Raw genomic sequence first — 23,047 nt, 5'->3', positions numbered from 1 at the left:
AAGGGTTCCCAGAAGACCCCCTGCTAGGCCCTGTGTCTTAGAGAATCCATCACTCATCCCTGGGCCACACGAGACCCTGTCTCAGAACTACCATCACAATGAAACCAAACTGGAAGAACGAAAGCCATTCAGACCCAAAAGAGAAGGGTGGCTGGTAAAGGAGGAGGACTTAGGGGAGGTGATGGCCACAGTGCACGGCCAGACAGGGAGTGATGGGCATTACTACTATTTAATATTTCACCGTTGTATAATGTTATTTACTGTACTTACAGTCCAAAAATCACCAAATCTTAAACATCCTTATCTTACAGTGATGACCATTTGAGGCAATGGTTATGCTAACTCGTTCCACCTTGGATTCACAAATCCCACCCCTGTGCTCTCTAGGTAGATATGAGTCTAATTTGTCAATTTACAGTCAGGAAGAACCGAAGGAAACACTGACCTGCTGTAGCCATGGGCTAGCTGCTGGAGGTGGGCAGCCTGGTGTAGCCGAGGGCTAGCTTAGCTGCTGGAGGAGGGCAGCTTGGTATAGCCCCGGGCTAGCTGCTGGAGGGGGGCAGCTGGTGCTGAACCCTGTGGGCTAGCTGCTGGAGGGGGGCAGCCTGCTATAGCCCTCTGCCAGCTGCAGAAGGAGGGCAGCCTGGTGTAGCCGAGGGCTAGCTGCTGGAGGGGGGCAGCTGGTGCTGAACCCTGTGGGCTAGCTGCTGGAGGGGGGCAGCCTGCTATAGCCGTCTGCCAGCTGCAGAAGGAGGGCAGCTGGGGCTGAACCCTGTGGGGCCTGGGAGCAACAACTGGACACATGCTCTTGTTTATGTAACTGTTTTATTGGGAGGAGGAGAATCAACACTTTACAGACTTAGAGGCTGCAACAAATCACAGATGCCCTTTGCAGACATCCCCATTCCGTTCCCACAGTAACTAGCCAGGACACAGCCAGGAGGTAATATTACAATAGGCAGAAAGAGGTACCAGAGTGCTGAGTCACTCTAGACCCAAACTTACCCCACCCCACCCCACTTTTTCTTTTTCTTCTTTTGGGGGGTTGGGGTGCTTGAAATCAAACCCTGAGCCTAGAGCATGGCTAAGCCTTTGGACCACAGCCCATGCCTTCCACATTTTTGAGAGAACAGTCGAAATTCAAGAACTGTTTTCAAGTGGCTTAAACCCCTTGAGAGAATCCCAACGGGGCACAGCACCCTGGGAGACCAAGGAACTCAAACACCCTGCCAGGCTCCACAACTTTAAGGCAACAGGCCTCTCTGTGGACCTGGAGGGGTACACATAAGACTGAAGTCTTACAGGTGACTGCATTTTGTATCAGAGGCCATGAATTCTCAGAACTGGATCCATGGCCACTAGGGGCCCAACCGGCCCTCTCTGAATCCCACTGGACACACAGAGGAGAATTTCTAGACTCAGGAGGCACCAGAGTGAAAATGCTGTTTACACAAAAGTGGTAAGAATGAGCACAGAATGACTGTTGGCCCAGCTCACGCTCTTTTCCATGAAGTCCCAAGAAGGTCACCAGCAAAATTCTGACAGCCAGACACCACTACAGTGGGATCATGTCAAGTGACACTCTTCCAGAAAGAAATGCTCAGACCATGCCTACACTTCAAAGTGAGGGATGAAGGCGCCATGTACTTCCGGGTGTTTCTGAAGTCCTGATGTGGGGAGGGGATGGGGGTGATGGTAGGTGCTGGCCATGCAGCCTGGGATGCTACAGGCAACCGTTTGGAATCCTCACTCCCTATGTTCTGTTACTCGATGGGATATGTGGTTGAGAATGCTGGTAAGGAGAAAGCTAGTCAGGCCCCATCTCCATGGCAGAGACAGGGTGCTGTAGCCACAATACATACTCTTCTGAGGCAGCCTGTGGGAGCCTCAGGATACAGAACTATAGAGTCTGGGTTTCAAGCATCCAGCTGTCTGACCAATGGCCACCATGGCCTTCAGGTGGTATTTGTGTATGCGTGTGTTAGGAAGGGGAAGATGTGCAAAGGTGTCATGTGGGTGAGAGAACACAGGGCTGGAGGGAAAGATGCTTAAAGACCTTCAAGGAGAAAAATATTCTCTTTTGTATTAACTCACTATGCCAGTCCCTTCTTATTTGGGAGGCAGTTTGGATATTAATATAAAAAGAACCGTTAAGTGATAACACAGCACCCGTCGATCTGACACCAGCTAAACCATCCATTTCTCCGTATGCAGGCCAGAATCACCAAAACACACTCCCACTGGCCCAGGGCAGTGCTCTGCATTCGCCTGCACATGTCTGCTCTCATGTTCCCCACACGCCAGCTAGCTTTCAGCTTGGAGCCTCTCCTTTGTCCCCGTCCCGACCTGGCCGCTGCTTACAGGTGAGCATGAGCAGCAGGAGCAGCGGCAGGTGCCACAGGCTGCAGAAGAACAGTTTCCTCGAGCTCCGGCGGTCTGCATCCACGTAGAAGCGGAAGCCGAGGTAGGAGATGTACAGGTTGATGGGGAGGGAGATGATGGGGAAGGCCCACGTGGTGACGCTCAGTACGGGGGCAGCAGTCGACAGAGCAATCAGAGCCAGGCAATGGCGCAGTGCCACACGCCGGCAGAGGGCTGGGTGCGTGACCGACATCATGCAGTAGCCTCCTCGGGAGTAGTCTTCGCGGAGGCCCCAGCTCAGGGCGTTGAAGTGGGGGAACTGCCAGGAGTACAGGATCCCGCCCAGAAGGAGTGCGCCTGTGCAGAGGGGTGGAAAGAAAGAGGCCTGGTCAGGTGCCAGCAGAGATTTCCAAAGGAAGGTTCTCTTGGTCCCAAAGTCCTGCTGGACTTTCGAGGTCTGTGTCCACATGACCAGCAACTCACATCTCTGTCCTCTCAGTGTGCTTTCTAGAGCTCTGCTAAAACATCACGACCAAAGACAGCATTAGGAAGAAAGGGTTTGTTTCTGCTTATAATTCTCATGTACAGTTTGTTACTGAGGGAAGTTGGAGCAAGAGCACAGGAGGAGCCTGGAGGCAGGAAGTGAATGAAGCAGAGACCATGGAGGAACAATGCTTAGTGGCTTGCTCAACCTGCTTTCTTATATAATCCAGGAAGGACTACCTACCTTCCCAGAGGTGGCACTGCTCCTTATGGGCTGGACCCTACCATATTAATCATTAATTAAAAAAAAAAGAAGCCCCAACAGAACTGCCTACAGGCCAATCTGATAGAGTTACTTTCTCAGTTGTGGCGCCTCCTCCCAGATACTCTATCTTGTGCCAACTTGACATAAAGCCACCTAGGGCACCTTCTTTGTTTCCCTCTCTGCCTCACTCAGCCTGGTAGGCAAGTTGGGAGGTGTGGGTCCTCTGCCTTAGGTGGGATGGGAAGAGAGGGCTGTGCAAGGGGAGGGCTTAGGTGGGATGGGAAGAGAGGGCTGTGCAAGGGGAGGGCTTAGGTGGGATGGGAAGAGAGGGCTGTGCAAGGGGAGGGCTTAGGTGGGATGGGAAGAGAGGGCTGTGCAAGGGGAGGGCTTAGGTGGGATGGGAAGTGGATTAGTGCAAGCCACCTGCTGCCCCTCATGCTTCCCAACACTGTGACATGAGGGAAGTCAGTACTGAGTCTAGTCCTGACTCTCGGTTGGAATCCATAGCTAGGAGAGGAGCATGGGATCAGTGTCACTGCTTAGTGGCCACTTAGGCCTGCTGGCCTCCCCTCCTAGGTAAGGTTTGCTTCCCTGTGGGACAACTAGAATGCCCTGTTCACACTGACACAGAACTGAGCGTGCGTCTGGGCCACTGCTGAGATTCTGGCTTCTATCTGTGTACCTTCTTCACTGGTGGACAACCTGGGCTTCCAGGACACCATTCCCCAGAGCCCAGCACAGTAGGAAACTAACACAGTGTGTGTTAACAGGCTCAAAATAGGACAGTGCCATACAGGCGATAGGACTGCTCAGATAAAGACTTCCTCTGTGCAGATTATGGCCCTGACCCAGCTAACTGGATTGCAAACACCCTCTGATCCTGGGAATAGTCCCAGTGTATCTGGAACAGCAGAGGCTGGAGTGGGAAAAGTGGAGCTACAAGAGAGGGTTGGAGAGGCATCTGGAAACCAGGATAGAGTGGTCTCCCCACAGCCCAGTGAGGAGAGTGGACTCGGTGGGGTGGGGACGATGAGGAAGCAGAGGGTTTGGAAGAGAGCAGGGAGCTGGACACCCATGAATGCATTCATGGCAGAGAAATGGAGTCTTATTTTTGGTCATTTTTGGATTCACCGTGCTTATTTGCCGCCCAGTCAGAATGCATTGCGGCTATCCGATCCAGGTACCATGGAAATGAACTACATGTGCTAACCCAACCTACTTGTCATTACCATCCCCTTACAAACGAGAAGGCCTATAGCAGCTCCATTTATCCATGGCTTCAGCTGCAGTCTAGAAATATTAAATGGAAAACAGAAATAATTGATTTATAAGTTTATTATTTTATTTTATGTGTATAGGTGTTTGGTCTTTCTGTCCAGATGTATGTCTGTATGCCCCTTGCATGCCAGGTATCCACGGAGGCCAGAAGAAGCCATCAGAGTCCTGGGACTGGAATTACAGCTGGTTGTGAGAAGTTACAGATGGTTATGAGTTGCTATCTGGGTACTGGGAATCAAACTCAGGTCTTCTGGAAAAGCAGCCAGTGCTCTTAACTGTTGAGCCATGTCTCCAGTCCAATAATAACTAAAATTTAAATTGTGTGTGTTTCTGAGTAGTGTAATGAAGCCTCACACAGTCCGCTGAAGCTCGCCTACAATGTGAACCATCACTTTGTTCAGGGTGTCCTTCCCATTAAGCACTTAGCAATTAATCTCAGCAAGTTTCCCAACAAGGGTATGGTAGGGCAAGGCATGATCTGAGGCTTCAGATATTAACCTGGGTTGTTGGAGGTTCTTAGAAGCATTTCAAGGAGGGGCAGAAAAAACTGGAATCAGCATGGCCCAGTGATTTTTGGCAGTATTGCATGCAACCAGACTGGGGTGAGGGGCAGGTGTGGGGGCAGCTGAGATCAGTATGATCTGGTGATACCTGGTACTATGGATGCAATCAGATACATGCTTTAGGAAATTGTTCCTACAAGATGCCCAGTAGGCCCCTTCCCATATGAAGGGTACCCAAGGGGTACCTGCTGGAAATAACAACAGAGACACTTTCTTGTTCATTAAGATAAGAGATAAGAGTTCTAGTACCTGTTTCAGTGACAAACAGAGGACACATCTGAACAGAAAGTCCTCTTGGGGAATTAAAAGGCAGGGAGGGAAGGCGGGGGCACCCAGTTGCAGCTGAAGGAGCAAATGGTGAAGGACCGAGATTTCTTGGGATTTTGATAGAAAATACAGCTACCTGTAACTGTTAAATGGCAGAGACTCTCGGGGTGCAGGGTGACTTTAAGGCTCCTGAGCATCACATGTGGGAAAGCAAGCTCTAGCGGAGCTCATGAGCTGCCTTGGACCCACAGGCCGTGAGCTGAGTGCAGTATGCAGCAATGACAGCCACAGCATGGGGTATGGGTATGACAAGGACAACAAGTGTCTGTCTTGTTGAGAAAAACTCCCCGTGGCAACAGACACACAACATGGGGAAGGGAGACAGGAGAACTCGGGAAGGATGGTAAGGCTCAGAGAACCGGGTGGGTTTTATTCTAGAAACGACTGAGAAAGAACAAACTTGCCGTGGTTAAGATGGCAGCTGCAATGGGAACTCTTTCTTCAAGCGCCACCCCGCCTTTGGTGTGCCAACTGTAGTTGTCTATGCTGTGCAACAGAAAATTTTGGCTGTGTTTCTATTTAGAACAAGAGAGCTCAGGCAGAACCTCAGTTCTTGAAGAGCAGCAAGCTGTTGTCCTAGAGAAAAAACTGGTGTGGGTTTGGCTCAAGTCACAAGCGAAATCACGTTCGAATCCACAGCTTAATGGAGTACAGGCAGAACACCACCCACGGCTCTGCCTGTGCGCTTCAGCTGCTCCTGCTCCCAGGAGAAAGGGAGGAAAACAAATGCTTTCTTCATCAAGATAAGGTGAGGTGGGGCAGGAAGGCCCAAGTCAGCTCAGGACTGCGACTGCGGTGGGGCCCACCTTCCCGGTGGGGTGAACACAGCACGGGCTGGAGAATTCAAAGATCTTTTGGCACATCCCTTTAGCCTTACTCCCCCAAAGAAGTCCATTTTTAGTGGGCCTGTCTTCCCTGACAGCAGATACCAACTGCCTGCCGGAGACTGCCTACTCTTGGGGGCAGGGAAGGAGACAACACAAGAGTGAGCTGGAACTCATAGTCTCTGCTTCTCTTCCTTTCTTTCCTTTTCACATTTTGGAGACAGGGTCCCATTATTAGCCCAGGTTATAGTGGAGTTCTCTATGTAGCCCAGGGAGGGCTCAAACTCAAAACAATCCTTCCGAGTGCCAAAATTACAAGCACATGCCACCATGCCTGACTTCTTTTTAAATGAGTGTTCTCATTTTCTTAGACCTATCTGGGAGAAACATCCACGTTCTTCCCTTTAATCACAGTAGAAATCTATGGAGAGGTCATGCAGCGGTGGGTGTGACTCTCTAGAGCATATCCAGGCATCCAGCACATTGCTAATCCCTCTCCTTATGTGGAAGGCAGAGAAGAGCACCCACAGCGCATGTACGGACACTGTCTCAACCAATCCTGCTCTCATCAACGTCTCCTCAGTGACACCTGGGGAGATTTTCCAGCTCTCTTCAAAACTCCTATTTATTATTCCTATAAAAAACAGACTGGGGGGAGCCTCTCCCCATTTCCACCTCTGCTCAAGTCCAGAAATGCTCTTCTACACATGGCCTTGGTAAGGATAAGAACCCGCTGCAGTGACAGTTGGGTTGGGTGTGGTCCTCTCTAAACTTGGCCCATGAAGCTCATCTGTTGCACTGCTGGTCATACTGGGACTTTCAGGGCTGGAGAGTTGCGGAAGCTGGCAGAAGTAGAGCTGGACATAGAGCTGGACCAGACCTTCATGGTGACAGGTTTTAAAGCCTTTCTTTGGAGGACTAACACAAAGGCACTTGTGAAGTGGTTGGTCTCACTGCAATAGACTTCTATGGAGAGGCAGATAAGGGGAGCAGGATGTGGGGCCAGTTTATCAACTGCACAGGAGAGACAAAAGGCCAGATTAAAGGTCCTCTGGAAACAGGAAGAGTGGGCATTTGCAACTTGAAGGATTCTTTGCAGGAACTTGGGAGTGATGAAGAGGATGTGTGGCAGGAGTTTGGGGTTCTCTCTAACCTTGCCTGCATCCTACCTTCAAGCACAGCCATCAAGAGAAGCTGCCTTTGAAGGGAGAAAAGTACAAAGCTTTGATCCTTCTTAGACTACCTCCCTAGAAGTTTGAGATTCTCTCCAGAATTCAAACTCCCTTAGCTCACGCGCCCAGTTCTTCTCAGCATCATCCTCAATGTTACTTCTTGTCGCCAGAGCTAATTCTGTGGCATTCTGCACCAGGCACTGTGTGCATCTGCGGCTGTCCAGCCAAGGCTTGCTTTATCCTCTCACCTAGGTGGTACTGGCTTGGTACCTTAAAAGCTAACACCAGGCACAGTCAACAGTGATATCAACGACACTTGAGCAAACACAGCTAGTCTGCAATTAGAGATGCGGATGTTGCTGCTATGGCATCGACATCACACAGCCACTTTCCCAGCCTTTCTGCTTTAATGCTGGACACTGGGTAAAGTAGAGGGTTCTAAATATTGTTGCCTAATATTTCCACAAGTCTTCCTTATTTTATTTTGTATTTTAAAGACAGCATTTATCAGTGGTTGTGGTGGTGCAAGTCTTTAATCTCAGGATCCAGGAGAGAGAAGCAGGCAGATTTCTGTGAGTTCAAGGCGAGCCTGGTCCACATAGTGAGAGACTATCCCATCATCCCCACAAAAGAAGGAAAAAGAGATGCTGTTTATCTTAGTTGTCCTGCACTCTCAGGCACTTAAGGTAACATCTCACAGGATCAGACACTCATTTTGGAGTCTGACGCAAGTGGGGGCAGGATTTTAGAGGAAATCTCTACAAAGGCTTGGGTTCAATCGCACTGGGTATTTAGTAAGCCTTTCATACATATTTGTTGAATAAATGAGTGATCGAATTCCCTCTGGCTCTCCTCTCTCATCTGGGACTATAAGAGGTAAATAAAGTAGAAGGGGGGTTAAGATTTTGCAGTTTACCAGGCGAGGTTAAAACAACTCACTCTTTTTGTTACTAAAGCCATCCATCTGCCAAGTGTCACCTCCTGATAAGAGCCCATTTCTGAGTCCTCATTTGTAACTGAATGTTGGCTAACATAATTAATGTTTACCGCACAACACCTGAATTACCAACCAGACTGTAACCATCATCACCGCAGTCCGCAGGGAAGACTCCCAAGACAAGGGCTTTCTTTAGTTTGGGAAAAGGAACCCCAGCATCTCTAAGGAGAGGGGGAAGGGGGAAGGGGGAAGGGGAAAGGGATCAAGCCTGAGATAAACAGACTCTGGAGATAAACACTGCTGAGAGGCCTAATGTGTATGGCTCCAGGCCCCTGGCTGGTGGCCGGAATGTCAGCTGCCAGCCACTTATCTGACTAGCTCCCCAGAGACTCCTTCACTGGGGTTCCAGCAGGTCACTTCTGTCATTGCCATCCCTGTTCCTCTGCATGTGGGACCAAACCAAGTGCTTCAGCTCCTACGGCAGCAGGTTAGCTCTGCCGACAGCGAGACAGCCTTCCTGAGTTCTAGCTGCCGAGCATTTTTAGTGTTTCCTGCTAACGGGACTTAAGCTTTAAAAAAATTAATAAAACGAAGGCAGGATGATTAGATGGGGGAAGGAAAAGGCCACCTCTGAAGCCCAGGTAAAATCCCATCACAATGGCTCACTCTGTAGACAGAAGGGCTTTGTAAAAGGCAGGCATTTCCCGCGCACAGAAGCAGTTGGCTGCTGTGTCCTGACTGCCTTGATATGACAGCCACAAACAAAGCCATTGGCCGTGTGAGCGCGAGAGAGCCGAGTGGTTTCCAGTCCTCTGGGAAGCTAGGAAATAGCAAGTATCAAGAACAACTGACGTTTGTTTAGCTTTCACAGTTCCTGCCTGCTAATGTGCTTAATCCTCTTCACCACCCCCAAATCCCACCTCACTTGTCCTGTGATGGACAACGGCCAGGCAGATCCAAAGCCCTCAAGAGACCTTCCTGACTGGGGCACCCTCAACACAAATTCTTTTCCACCATCTGGTCCAAAAAAAAAAAAAAAATGAAAGGAGTTGTGGGAAAAGACTCAGCAACCCATGGGACACGCTCCCTCCATGTCTCCTGTCCTTCCAGGAGAGGAGAGAGGCCAGGGAAACACTTCAGCGCCCAGCAGCCTATGAAGGGCATCACCCAGCGCTGTGGCCAGCAGAGACACTACAGAAAAAACCATGCCACCAAGGGAGGAAGCGGGCTTCTGAATGTGCTCCTAACCTTTCTCTGTGGGTTACTGTGACATACAGCCCCCCACACCCGCCGCCATCTTCTTCATGCACGCCCCTAGAAGCCTTCCGCCTCATGTACTGCCCAGCAGCTTCCTACCATCCTGACCTCCATCTACTGAGCCCAACTAATCTTTTGCGGGAGGCATGGTCAGGGACACTAAAATGTTGCTGCTGGTTATGGTGGGTCCTGGTTCCCTGGAGGCGGGAGTGGGTGACAAAGGAATGGGAAATGTTCAGTCAATCTGCCTCCCTTCAGACAGCCTCTGTCTATCCCCAGCTTGCTGGTATTAACAAGTTGTTCTTTCAGAGGGTGATCAGACTGATGCTTTACCCAAATACCTGTAAGGTGAAACACTGGCCCGGGAGGATGAAGGGCAGGCCTAGGATGGGCAGAGTCTTGTAAGGAAGGGCAGAGGGTGTGCAGGGGCGGGTGTTGGAGGAGAGAGGCACATGGGCCTAGGGCAGTGGTGAAGGCAGGCTCTACAAAGTCTCCAGTACCCAGGAGAACCTGCTGTACTTCGCTATGGAGATAAGCCTGAACTCCAGGAACTCCAGAGCCCTGGCTTTGCTGGTTCAGTTGCCCCGGGGTCTCTAGTGTCTTTGACTGCACTATCAGTTCCTCTGCAGGGAGCCATTGAGGGTACCGTCTGCACACACTGCACTACCCCAGCTCTCAATACGCACACAATCCTTCCCATCAACTGGCCTCTAGTCTTCCTGAACTCATGTGGAGAGGTGTGAGCCTCACCTCAGGAGACACTCGCTAAAGCTTGTCCATTGTTAAGTAATGTCTGTTTTGTATCTCTCAAAGCCAAGCACACATAGGCCCTCAACACCTGCATGATGAAGTGACTATGGGCACTAGTTTGGTAGGATGGTAGACAGGCAGCTGCCGGGTCTCCCAGCTGCTCTTGCTTCACTGATTCGACACCCACTTCATCTCCCATTTCCTCTTCCTGTAAGTGTGGGGTTCCAAGGCCTGCCACTCCTGACTTCTCTGAAGTCACTACTATGTGCGGTTCAAAGATGAAATGGCCTGGAGTTCTACACAAGAAAGGAAAGTGTTTGCCATTTCCCCCTCAGAAAAGCTCTTTCCATCCATCTGTATCCCATCTATATCTCAGGAGCAGAACCCTGGCGGTCGCCAACCTCTGTAGACAACACACCACTGTCTGTACAACTTGAACCATCAGCCCCGCCCGTGCTCTAGGTATTTCTGAGGTCCTTAAGGCTAGATCTCTTCGGGATTCTGTCTTTGTGAATTTGAAGAGTGTGGTTCTTGGAGCAGGGGCATCAGCAGCACTCGAAAACTTGTTACATGTGACATTCTCAGGCTGTCTGAGCTGCATGCTCAGAGGCCCAGCAGCATCTGGGAAAAATGGATGGGCACTGAGTTGTGAATCAATGCTTTGGTTTAGTAGGACAGGGACAGGTCCATACGGCACCCATTGTTAAAAGGACACACACATCAAGGAGTGGACATGATTAGAGGAAGACAGTCTTTGCTTGTAGGCAGTGCTTTCTGAGTGAGCGTCCTGACAGAAACCTTCATAGTGATGTGAGGAACACTGAAGATAAACGAAAAGTTTCTCGTAGCTCACAATTCAGACCACTATCTGCCCAGTCATGCTGGACCCGGAGGAGGCAGTTCATGAGGGAAGCAGGCACGTGGCAGAGGAGGCTGCTCACTTAGAGCAGTCAGAAAGAAAAATGAGGCCCTGGCCCCTGTAAGGATGTATTCAAACGACTCACTTTATCCAACTCCGATCCACTTTCTCTTAAAGCCCCCACCACATCTCAGTGCTGCTGCCACTGGAGACCAAGCCTTTCAACCTTAAACATTTTAAGGGACATGTCAGATTTAAACCTTAAACAAAGGTTCTGCTCTGTGCTGTCAGTATGGCAGCTATGAACCAAATGTGGCTCTGGACACCTGAATGATAGCTAGTGGAACTGAGCAAATTTAGGCTTATTTGATTTAAAAATTAAACAGCCATCCACGGTTAGCAGCTACCATCCTCAACAGGGCAGGAGATGGCTAAAGTGCATTGACTGAATTGCAGTCAACTTAGTTCCTGAAAAGCCAGCAATGCATACTTTACCACACCTCTCCCAGATTCTGTCCTCTGAAAGACAAACAACCACCTGTTGATCTGCTCATTCTGATCTCGGCTCTGTTGGATGAATGCTTCATACACGGAGCTATTGCTACCTTTTCTGGACAGACCCCTTAAGGGTTAGGTACATGATGTATCTTTTTCCTTTTTAAAAGTGTTTTGCAAGGTTGGCCTCAAACTTGTGGTCCTTCTTCCCCAGTCCCCTGAGCAGTAGGGTTACAAGAATCCAAGACAAAGAACAGAAGTCAGTGTCGAGAATTGACAGGGGAACTTCTCTTGGTGGCTTTGGAAATTTTCTGCCTCATACTGGGTTCTGTATCATTTTCTAGACAGCTGCGTACTCTTCATCTGTGAACAAGGTATGCCTGGCCCCTCGGCCACCCATCACTAACAAGTCTGTATACAATTAAATTTTGTATTATAGAAAGACCATGTAGAACTCAGGTCACCAGACTTGTTGGCAAAAGCCTTTACCTGATGGCACAGTTGCTGGGCTTTTAACTTTGGACATCCCAGCTCCTACAACTACACGTCTTTCTCATACAAATGACTTCATCCGGTGTGGCAGCACTGGTCCGACTATAGTAACAACCCATCTGTCCTCAGAACTCCCCCCACAAAGAGAGACCATCATCAGTACAAGACGAGAAGACCGGGAGAAAGGTCAGGCTCAGGTCCGGGGTTAGCAGCAAACAGGGGCTGGCCCAGCTCTTGCTTTACAGCCCTTTGCTTCTGCTGCTGCCTCCCACGTGGATGAGGCTCGAGCTGGGTTTATCACAGAGCAAAGGAGCACGTAAGCTTTAGAATGCTGTATTTGTACATTCATTAAAACCCACCACTTACAGGATATTAAAACCATTTTCGGAGACGATCGTGGCAAAGGTGTAATCACATTTATGCATTTGCCAAATCAGAGTGTATGAGCTTTTATGAAAAGTCTCAGAAATGTGGCTTACAGGGCAACGGTTTATGGCCCACTGCCTTTTGATCTCTCATGTGAAAAATATGTACTTACATATATTGCAGGAAACCTCACCACTTCCTTCCTAAGTGTCGGTCAAAACACTAATTACTTGACTAATCAGACTGTGACGCTCCCCTCACAGATGGTAAAATGAGCTATTTTCACCCCACAAATCCAGTTGTGACATACCACCGAAAAAATGGAGACCCACTGAATGGTTTTACTGTAGACAGCATGAACAATTTAAGCAAACCATGTAAAAGTAAATGAGGAGCTAATGAAAATAATCTGTCCTTTCACAAGGAAAATGAGCCTACTCCAGGAGGAAGGAAGGAGGCCCGTCAGCTAGGTGACATAGCTTCAACAGGGAACAGCAGGCCAGTTCCACATCCCTTCCTCACAGACTGGGCCTTCAGGTGATCTGATTTTATCACCTTTTTCAGGGCTTTTCCTCACTTTACCCGCAGTCACAGGCCTCCTGTTTTCTCTTCCCTAGGTCTCCCATGTCAGGATGACACGGGACTGACTCATAAATACATTTGTTGTAGGAATCACTGGAGTGAAATGGAACTCGAGCAAGCCCCATGGAGCCCCGACTGGCGAGTGCTGAGTTCACTGGAAGACTCATGAACTCTTGCATCTGGCTCTCACCAGCCTGACTGTGGAGAAAAGCCAGTGTTGCACCAGGAGACACTCACCAGCATCAAGGCTTCCAGTTGCGGCCGTCCAGCCCATGACAGGGGGGATGGCTCCAACCACGGCTCCAACCCAGGTATTGGCGATGCTGATCCTCTTCAGCGGTGTGTAACAACAGGTGTATAGGAAAATGTTGAAGACCCCCAGGGCTCCTGTGAGTGGATTCACTCCCCAGGTCAGCAGGGCCACTCCTGGCACAGCACAACAGGTGGCAAAAGACACGGCTAGCAATGGGCTGGAAGAGAGCATTGGACACAGTGAATACAGTTTCTCTTAGCTCTGGCCTGCAGCCCAGAGTCTGCACTAATCAGGAGCCAGCATCTTCACATCCCCTGAATGTGATGGGACCTTCTTCCCGGTTGTGAGGAGTCTTTCTGAGACCGTAAAGAAGCCCCGGGAGGAGGTGGTGCCCCTTGCATTCCTCATCTGCAGGTCTCCATCACTCATCTCTTCTTCAGGGCTACTCTTCGGGGCTCTATTCTAACTGTTACTATATAAGGGACAGATGCAAACAACAAAACAAGTTCTGGACAAAGACAGGATCTCTTCCCTTCCAGAAGACATTCTACTCATTTGCTTGCACTTTAAAGTGTCCCCAGATCAATGATCCCAAACAGCAATGACTGTCCAGGGAATCTGCACGGCACGATCTTCGGTAAATTACAAGTTTTAGGCCCTGTAATCCCATGACATCAATCGACACCAGGGCTGGTGCAACTGCCAATGATGTAACCTGGTTTGTGACTATGATTCTCAACAAGAGGTCACAGAGGGCTGGCTATGCGTGTAAAAGAACATTCTACAATGTGAAAAACTTTGTGGGTATAGAAAAGTATGACCTCCTGGTTCCTGCTTATATACACAGTTATTTCCTCTCAGGGAATCAATGTAAGTCACTCAAGACTGTGTTTTCTCTGCAAAAGCTACAATTCAACTCCCAAGAAATTCATGTTTGCAGTGTCCCAGACCCATGCAACTACAGGGGCCACAAAATGCTTTATGAGAAGTTCTAGTCACCAGTTAGCAGCTTCTAGAGGGTTCTGGTTTTAAAAATGTCATTTCTCGAAGGGATGCAATCAATTGAGATAACACCTTTCTGTTGCCAAGGCTGCGGTGTGCTCCCACTGAGGAGAGGTGCTCTGGACTGTCAGTTGGGCCCTCTAAGAAGGACTAATTTGCAGAATGATGCTGAATTTGAACTCAGTCTCCCCCAGCCCCAGAGGAGATGGGAGTGGAGAAGAAGGATGGCCCAGCAGCTCACTCTGACTCTCACTTGGCTGGCCCTCTTTCCACCCAGAGGCTGTGGTCTGCCCTGCCTGGAAGGTGGACAGAGCAGATGGGGTTTTCAGGAAAGTGGGAGCACACATGGACATGTGGCCATCATAAGATAACAGAAGAACCATGGCTTTCACTAAGACCTGGGTGCAGACCCCATGGTCAATGACTCCTGAAATACTCAGGCACCCTCAGTCTCTTCTTCCATTTGTCCGTCCATCACCCCCATCCCCACAATTCCCCTGACCTACTGTTTCTGCTCCTGCTGGGAAAGGTTCTGAAAACACACAGGTCAGACCATTTCAATAGGATGGTTTATTATTGCAGCACCTGGCTAGACGTGATCTCCAGCCTGTGTCTCCTGTGATCGTAAACTTACTGTCCACCTTTAGCTCCCCATGGGGACAAGTCCTTCCTTCTCACATGGCAGTGACAAGACCTGAGATTACCTCCACTCTCTCCCATGTCAGAAGTGGCTGCCCTTTGTTTTTAAAGACACACTTTGCACTTCTGCTTTGACTCATTTTCCTGCCTAATCTCTTTTATTTTTTTAGTATTTTATGTGTGTGCTTGGTACTTGAAGAGGCCAGAAGATTCAGATCCCCAGGAACTGCAGATGGCTGTGAACCACTATGTGGGTGCTGGAAACGAAACCAGGGTCCTCAGCAAGAGCATGGAGAGCTCCTAGCTGCTGAGTCATCTCTCCTCCCCGCCCCCCACTATTTGTTAAATCTTATTGTCTCCCTACTGCACACATCCTCAAATAGATGTGCCTATCTCCCCAAGGAGGTCCTGCTAGGCACATCATCTTCAAAGTGAAGATCTAGATGGAGTGCGACTCTAAACTGGACATGCACCTCTATCTTCTCCATTCTGCAATTTCCCACTTGCCTCTACGCCTCAATTTCATTCCTGAAACAGAAGTCTCTAAGGCCAGGACAAACACTGACTGACTTGGAACTGTCTGGAACCGTGGAGATCAAAGTTTAGGAAGCTGCCTAGGTGTTATCAAACATGCCGAGAAAGGAGAGCGGAGGCAGTAAAAACCATGTAAGCATTCTAACAGTTTTCTTTCAGAAAGGTGGTTTCCAGTTTATGAGAACAGGTCTTCCCATACATGAAACTCCAAAAGGCTGGTTTTATTTGGGGCGGGAAAAATGTGGCTCATAAACATATTTATTTTTCCTGAATTGGCCCTTGTGTTTTTTGGAAAGAAAAAAAAAAAGGAAGAAGAAGAGGGTTGTTCCAGTCGCCAAGGGACGGGAAGCAGTTGGATTCAGGGTGTTAGCGCTATGAAAAGCCCTTTCAGAGACGCACACGTGAATTTAATTTATTGAGATAGGCAATTTGGGGTGGAAGTTTAGTTTCTGACCTGTGTTAGAATCACAGAAAATCATGAGGTTTGATCTTGGCATCTAAATCAATGTGCTCAGGGGCATGAATGAAAACTAAGCAGGCCGACAGGCTGCACAAACAAGAATGAAGATATTTACCCAGCATGCCCTGGGAAGCCTAGCAGCAGGAGAGAGTGCCCCAAGTGGCAAAGTTCATTGTCTTCGGGCTCATTATCGTCTTGTATTTCATTTTTGCTAAAATTCTAATCGTAAATGCAATGTACATTCAATTGCAAAACAGAAAATTTGCAACTATAAAAATAAAAAAGAAATTCTAAATGAGTCCGAGATAGATATGGTTTGTACCTCAGCCTTTTCTTGTGCTACAGTTATTTTGAAACTAAATATGCAATTATGGTTTTGCTACTTCCTTAATTTCCCAAATCTTCGGATTCTCCATGTCACTACTTGGTTTACATCAGCATAGACGGTTACAAAGTGGCTTACTCTATGGACATATGACAACTTAATCAACATACCCTTTCTGGATACAGTATTTTTACCATTTTAAAAACTCAGGTACTTCTTGGATGAACTTCTTACGGAGACTTCTGCTCGTGGCTCCACTTGGGAGACCTTGCTGAGAGATGGCATGCACTATCCTGCTGCTTTAGAGCCACCAGGCTCTGCTGTTGATGTGCACACTGCAAAGGTGTGTGGTATGACACCTGCTGCCAGTCTGACTGCACAGCGGTCACTCCCGCCAATGGCACAGAAGAGCGCCCACCTCCATAATCTACATTAACACTGTGGATACGGCACCAAAAACAAAGCAAAACCGAACCAAGAATTGCCAACAGGATAGATGGAAAACAGCATCATATGTCTCCAAAACAAACACCACAAGAGCAACAAACAACAACAGAACCAGCTCCTACAATTAACACAGTATATTTGAGAGAGCATAGTAACTCCTCATCTTTCTCGTGAGAAATAGACCCAATGTAAGCAAAAGAACTTGAAGGTAGTCCTGGGCTTGGGCGTATAGGCTGCTTCATTAACTGAATCCAGAGTGTCCCAGCATGTCCAGGACACGCTGGTGGAATACCCTGCAGACCCTCACATTTCCTGAGTCAGTCTGTGGTGTGCAGTCTCCCATCTGAGCTCCTTGGGTTTTCCTCATTGTTCACCTCCTGCACCTCCTGGTAAAGCACAAAGACCAGCCATGGCTGAAGTGCAGACACAGGCTGTAACACAGGACAGAGTGCTCGCTCTCCTGCTCCCTGCTGGCTGGTCTTTGAAACAGGGTGACATGGGGGTCCCTACCTTAGTGAGGCACGATGGGAGGGCAGAGTGGAAATGTTTCAAGGAGGACATGAATCTATCTTATAGTGTTTACTTAATTATTTAATTAACGCTGGCATTAAAGGTGTGCGCTACCACATCTGAGTGAAAGGAAAGTTTATACTGGGAGCTGATGATGGATGAGTGGGACAAGGGCAGAGTGGCAGAGAAGGCTCTGGGAGACGGCTGAGTGGGAGAGAGGCAGAGAAGGCTCTGGGAGACAGCTGAGTGGGGAAAGTGCTGTCTCAAAGCCTGATGACCCGAGTTTAACCTCAGATCCCTTGGTGAAAGGAAAGAAACAACTCTTGAAAATTGTCCTCTGACTACCGCATGTCCCATGACACACATACACACATGTATGTACGCACTCACACACATGCACGCACGCACACACACAAATACATGTAATTCTAAAAATTAAAAAAAAAGTACCCAATGTAATTCTAGCACCAAAGGGTTACTGGCCTCTGAAACTTCGGAGGAAGAAGCGGGCAAGGAGAATGGTTTCGGGAAGAGAGAATACAGCTAGTGGCAACTGGGCTACGTCTTAAAGTTCTGTTCGCCAGGAAAGCGACAATATCACTGCGTGTTAAAGCTGTAGAAGCCTGGCACTTTCCGCTGTGTATGTGCTGTTAGGCCCAGCAAGGGCCACAAGCAGCAAGCAACAGACGCCTATTTTTCACCTGAAAAAGTGTTCCTTTCTCACCTTGTTAAACAGAACAAAGACTTTGCTTACACGATGAGAATGAAGTATCCCAGGTCACAGACGGAGGGCAGCCATTCCTGTGATTTCAGGCCAGCGACCCTGCACACTGTCCCCTGGTCCACATTTAGCGACTGCTCAGAAAGCCCATCTGCACCCCCCTTCCTTGAAGGTTCTACAGGTGTCTCCAACATGGAGATTAGGAGCTGACATAGGATGTGGGACCACCTTCTTTTATTCCTGACTCACTTTATTCTGCATTTAAACTCTCTGTTTTAAGCCTCCCTATTAGCGTTTTGCTCGTTATGTGCTTTAATTCTCGAGCAGTTCATGTCCGTGTGGAGTGTCACAGCTGGCTGCTCGGGGTGAGCTGAGGAGAAAGGCTCAGCAGGCCTCCTTGGGTTCCCTTGGGTGCACAGCCAGGAATGGGCTTCTGGGTCCACCCTCCACAGTGGTTCTGGTGTGGCTCACAGATTAGAAGCAGTGGCATAACCCGGGAACCAGGTAAAACTCCAGCCAGGCTTGCTACATGTCACAGACTATCCCCCTCTCTCCCGACACAGTGCTGGCACTCACATGGCAAAGCCATCCTTTCTGGGCCTACTAACCTCAGTGCTCACTGTGGCTGGCCAGGGCAGGTCACCCACCCACTTTAAGTGCCTCTCAAGGTATTACCCCTGACCTGTTCCAGCAGGAAGAACATGGGGTCATGACCTAGCAGAGAAATGGCGTGTACCTTGGTTTCCCTGGCTCACCTAAAATGACTTAGTCAGACAGCTTCAAGTGTATGTACCACTAAAAGCATTGTTGTGGGATGATTCTTTTGTACACTGTGAAGGTGTGTCACTGTGACTGATCTAATAAAAAGCTGAATAGTCAATAGCTAGGCAAGAGAGAAAAGGTGGGACTTCCAGACAGAGAGAGGAAGTCGTAGGAATGACTCGAGGCATGTGCGATGCCAGCTAGACATGAATCAAGTTGGGTATATAGCACAGAGGAGAGGAAACCGAGTCACATGGTAGAATGCAGATTAATAGAAGCAGATTAATGAAGGTTATAAGAGCTAGCTGAGGACATGGAAACTAAAGGCCAAGTTTTTATGATTAGTAAGTCTCCATGCTGTTATTTGGGGGCTTGCGGTCCTGACTAGAAAGTACTTCTACAAAGCCCCCTAAGAAGAAGTTGAAGGGTGGTCAAAGTGCTGGTGCCTGCTAACCCTGGGTCAGAGGAGCCCTACCTCTGCTCTAGTGCCCACTAAACATTTTCACAAAAAATTATTTAAAGTCTTTTAATTTTGTTCCTATGGTCTGCTTTCCTGATGGCAGAATGACCAAGTACACTGGCCAGGACACAGGCACCCTGAGCCTAGGTCTCATCCGGATGTTTAATCACTGATGAAATAGTGCACCTGTCAGGTCCTTTGTTATCTCAACAAAAAGATGGGGTTGGGGTGGGGGCTCTTCCAGTGTTGTTCCTCATTTAGGTAAGAAGGCTCGTTAGCAAGGCACAAGGGAGGAAAGGGTCTCCCCTGCCCAGCTGTGCCACCCGTGCAGAGTTCTTCCTCTGTAACTTCAGCTAAACGGGGAACAAACTCTTCATGGAACCTCTTACGGATGGACACAGGGCACCCGACGTGTGCAAGGGGCTTCCCTTGTTTGTTTGTTTACTCTCATTCATCCCCATTTCTTACTTCCTGGACAGTCAGTCACTACACGGGCAGCAGAACAGACAGGAAAATAGGGACGTTTTATTTAGAAAGGAAGACAGACATTAAACACACAGGCACAAGTCCCGTGGGCTCTCACTGTAAAATCAGCTACATGAAAGAACACACACACAATGAGATGGCATTATTCAAGTACGGAGGATCCTTTCAGCAGAGATGGATACAGGGGCTTGGAAAATGCAGAGTGATTCTTTCCCTGGTTTATTTTTAAGCCTACAGACAAGGACTTTTTTTTTTCTTTTTCAGGTATTTTACTTATATACAGATATTTTTACTTGCAGTTACAATTTATATAAGAAATTAATTTTCTTCTATCAAATCACAGAAAATGGACTAGTAATAGGCAAAACCTGACTGATCTTGAAAAAATGCTGGTGTTCTCAACCTTGTTACTGCGGCTGTGACAGCATCCAGTGGGATCAAAGGTACTGGGGTCTCTGCACGGTTCTGGCTAGACTGAATTGGTATGGGAAAGATGAGAAATGAATATGCAGAGGGTATGACAATAAGTGACCAAGCTTCAGTATGGTGATAGGCAGCTTCACTGCCTGGTGAATTAAGGGTATGAGTATGTGCTGGGACAAGGCAAACAGCCCTGTCTGGTAGTGTGGGAGGGTGGACAAACCAAGAGAGCTCCTGCATACTCAGCCACTCATGCAGAGAGGTTCACGGTTCATGATGAGGGCTGGATGATTTACTTCAAAACTGACATGCAAACTGAATTACATTTTAAATTATGGAATTTCTCTACTGCCTTTCTTGCCCAAGGCTACTATCGAAGAGAAACTGACAGACCAAGAATGAGGGTTTATCCACACATTTTCAAGAATCTGACTTTCCTCCCTTAGAATGGCTTTGTTTACTAAATACTGGTCCTGATACAGCTCTACTGAAGGAGAATTTTCTATAGATATTGTGGACAAGGAGAAATACAAGGTTTAATTGTTCAGCATATTGCACTTAATAAATATAATTTAAATTATCTGACTTTTAAATAGCTTCCTGGGGAAACTGGCCCTTCTGTTTAAGTAGTATGTTGGGGGTCCAGGAAACACTGCATTAAATTAAGCTTTATGAACACAGGTAATTGGCCTATTCAAAAATTAATCTTATACTCTTGGCCATCCTTCCCGCATAAATGATTTTTAAATTATAAAATAAAATTTCCTTTCTTCAAAAACAAAAGAAAAGCTTAAATGTTCGCCAAATCAAGCCAATTTAACTTTAATTTCCTGCATAAACCCCGCCCTTGAGCTCTGAAATGAGTTTTTGGAGAATGTCTACAGATCACTGCTCTGAAAATGTCTTCCTCGAATCTTATTAGGGATTTTCTAGTTTTGATACGTCTCAAGCTGTAGATATGATAAAGCAGCAGAATAGTGGTATAATTTCAGAACTTAAAATGAAGATACAAAGCCTATTTTAAAAGACTAAGTTTTCAACCACATTTAAGAGGAATGCAAGAAATGTAACAAATATTTCTATTTACTATTGATTATACTCAGAACATGGAGGTTTTATTATATGAAAAAAAATTTTTTGAAGGAAGAAACTAGTACATCTGCTTATACTAAAGGAATTTTAAAAACCAGCTGAAAGACTCTTACCGCTGTGGAGGAAGACAAGGGGGACCTGCTGTTTAGAATCAGGCAGTAACAGAATATAACAAACAAGAGTGAACCCTGTGCCGAGCCGACCTCTGTGGAGGGCTGATGATGTCCTTAGTGAACATCAGAGAAACGGCAGAGCCTTCCACTGGGCCAAGTATGACTGTTCACTAGTGATTGACCAGTGTGTGTTAAAACTAGCAACCATGGCTCCCTTCTCCATGACTGCAGCCTAAGACTTCTCTCCACACAGCCTCCTCCATGACTGTGGCAGACTTCTGAGCTAACCTCCTCAGACAAGCAGCAGCAGCCAGTGACTCTGGAAGGCCCCACACCAACTCATCTGAATTACAGAAAAAACAGTTCGGAATATCTGAGGGGCGGGGCAGGTGATCCCAAGGATGTCTTAGTTACTGCTAAGTTCTTAGTTCTTAGCTCGACTGCTGTGAAGAGACATCATAACCAAAACAACTTATAAAAGGCCGCATTTAACGGGGCCTTGCTTAAGTTCCTGAGGCAAGGAGTGTGGTAGCGGCAGGCAGGCATGGCTCTGGCGCTGAGAGTTCAAAACTGATCTATAAGCACAAGGCAGGGAGAGAGAATGGGGCTGGCATGGGCTTTTTAAACTTCAAAGCTCCACCCCCAGTGACACACCTCTTCCAACAATGCCCAGGCCTCCTAATTCTTCCCAAACAGTCTACCAACTGGGAACAAAACATTCAAATGTGTGAATGTATGGGGTCTACTCTTACTCAAACCACCTATGAAAATCAGTTCCCAATGCAGAAGTACAGTCTCTGAATCTACTTACGCCACTGGGCAGGGCTACCCACCAAAACCCCTTTTCTTCACCCTCTGACAGCCAGTGCCCACTGCACAGAAGACCTGTACTTTTCTTCTTTTACTTGAGGTGGATGTTATAACTTTCTAACTCTCCCTTTAGTTTTTAATTTATAGGACTATATTCACTTATGCAAAATAGAGTTGATGAATCTTGGAGTCTTTGCACAACTTAAGAAATGAAGGCGGGTCTTCTGCCCCCACAGGTTGGGAGATGGGGGGGCTGTATGTGAGCCTAGCGGTATGCATTATCCTGCTCCCCCAGTCTGCATGCTTAATCTGGGGCAGTGCTAGCAAATGAAGCCGCAGCAGGAACCGGCTGCCAACAGGAAGGGGGCACGTGGGCTTACTTAAAAGAAAGAGTGGTAGGGGCTGTGCTTGGCAGACGACATGTAGGGGTGTATCACCTTGGTCTGGGAAGGGAAGGTTTGATGCGAGTTTCTTCTATTTTTAAATGCTGGCAACTAAGGCAAGCACAGCAGACTGATAGAATCTGAGCTTGCTCTGTTTGCTCTCTTAAGTCTAGGCAGGAAAGTGTCTGCTAACTTTATGATTATTGCCATACTTCTCTTCATCTTATGGAGAGACAAAAACTAAAGGTAGAATCGGTGTAAGAATGGCCCCCTAGCCTGCATGAAGCCCGAGCCCATCCCCAGCACTTCCAGAAAACAAATGCAATGGCACAGGAACACCAATAAAAATTTCCCAAGAACAGTTTTCTTCACCTTTCTCTTTCAAAACCCCTCCACCAGCAGAGGAGGGCCTCTGTGTCTGTTCAGGGGCTCTTGCAGTCCTTCTTCGTCTCTGTGTGAATAGGGTCCGCCATCCAGCCTGTACATCTCCCAGGCTACACTTTTTAGTACAGTGAGTCTGTAGTATACAACTTGATGTTCTCTGTACCTAAAAGTGACGCCCAATAAAGTCCCACAAATCAAAATAGGCAACTCCTAAGCCTACACTTACAGCCGCCAA

The 23,047-nt window shown here is 47.9% G+C and overlaps 1 protein-coding gene across 1 annotated transcript in view; it reads right to left on the bottom strand.

The window, feature by feature from the left end:
• Nucleotides 1-810: 810 nt before the first annotated feature.
• Nucleotides 811-23,047, bottom strand: part of LOC121457179 (protoheme IX farnesyltransferase, mitochondrial) — a 108,520-nt gene continuing 86,283 nt past the window's right edge. Inside the window, exons 6-7 of the mRNA XM_041665925.1 lie at nt 13,249-13,481; nt 811-2,718 (exon numbers count right to left, since the gene is read on the bottom strand). Coding sequence (XP_041521859.1) covers nt 2,312-2,718; nt 13,249-13,481 — 640 coding nt within the window. The 3' untranslated portion in view covers nt 811-2,311. The remainder of the gene's footprint in view (nt 2,719-13,248; nt 13,482-23,047) is intronic.

The sequence above is a fragment of the Microtus oregoni genome, unplaced genomic scaffold (genome assembly GCF_018167655.1).
Source record: "Microtus oregoni isolate MIOR12 unplaced genomic scaffold, Mior012 000015F_ref0000493, whole genome shotgun sequence".
In the NCBI taxonomy this organism is placed as follows: domain Eukaryota; kingdom Metazoa; phylum Chordata; class Mammalia; order Rodentia; family Cricetidae; genus Microtus; species Microtus oregoni.
Note: the sequence above shows the minus strand (reverse complement) of the source record. Positions and strands in the feature narration are given on the sequence as shown.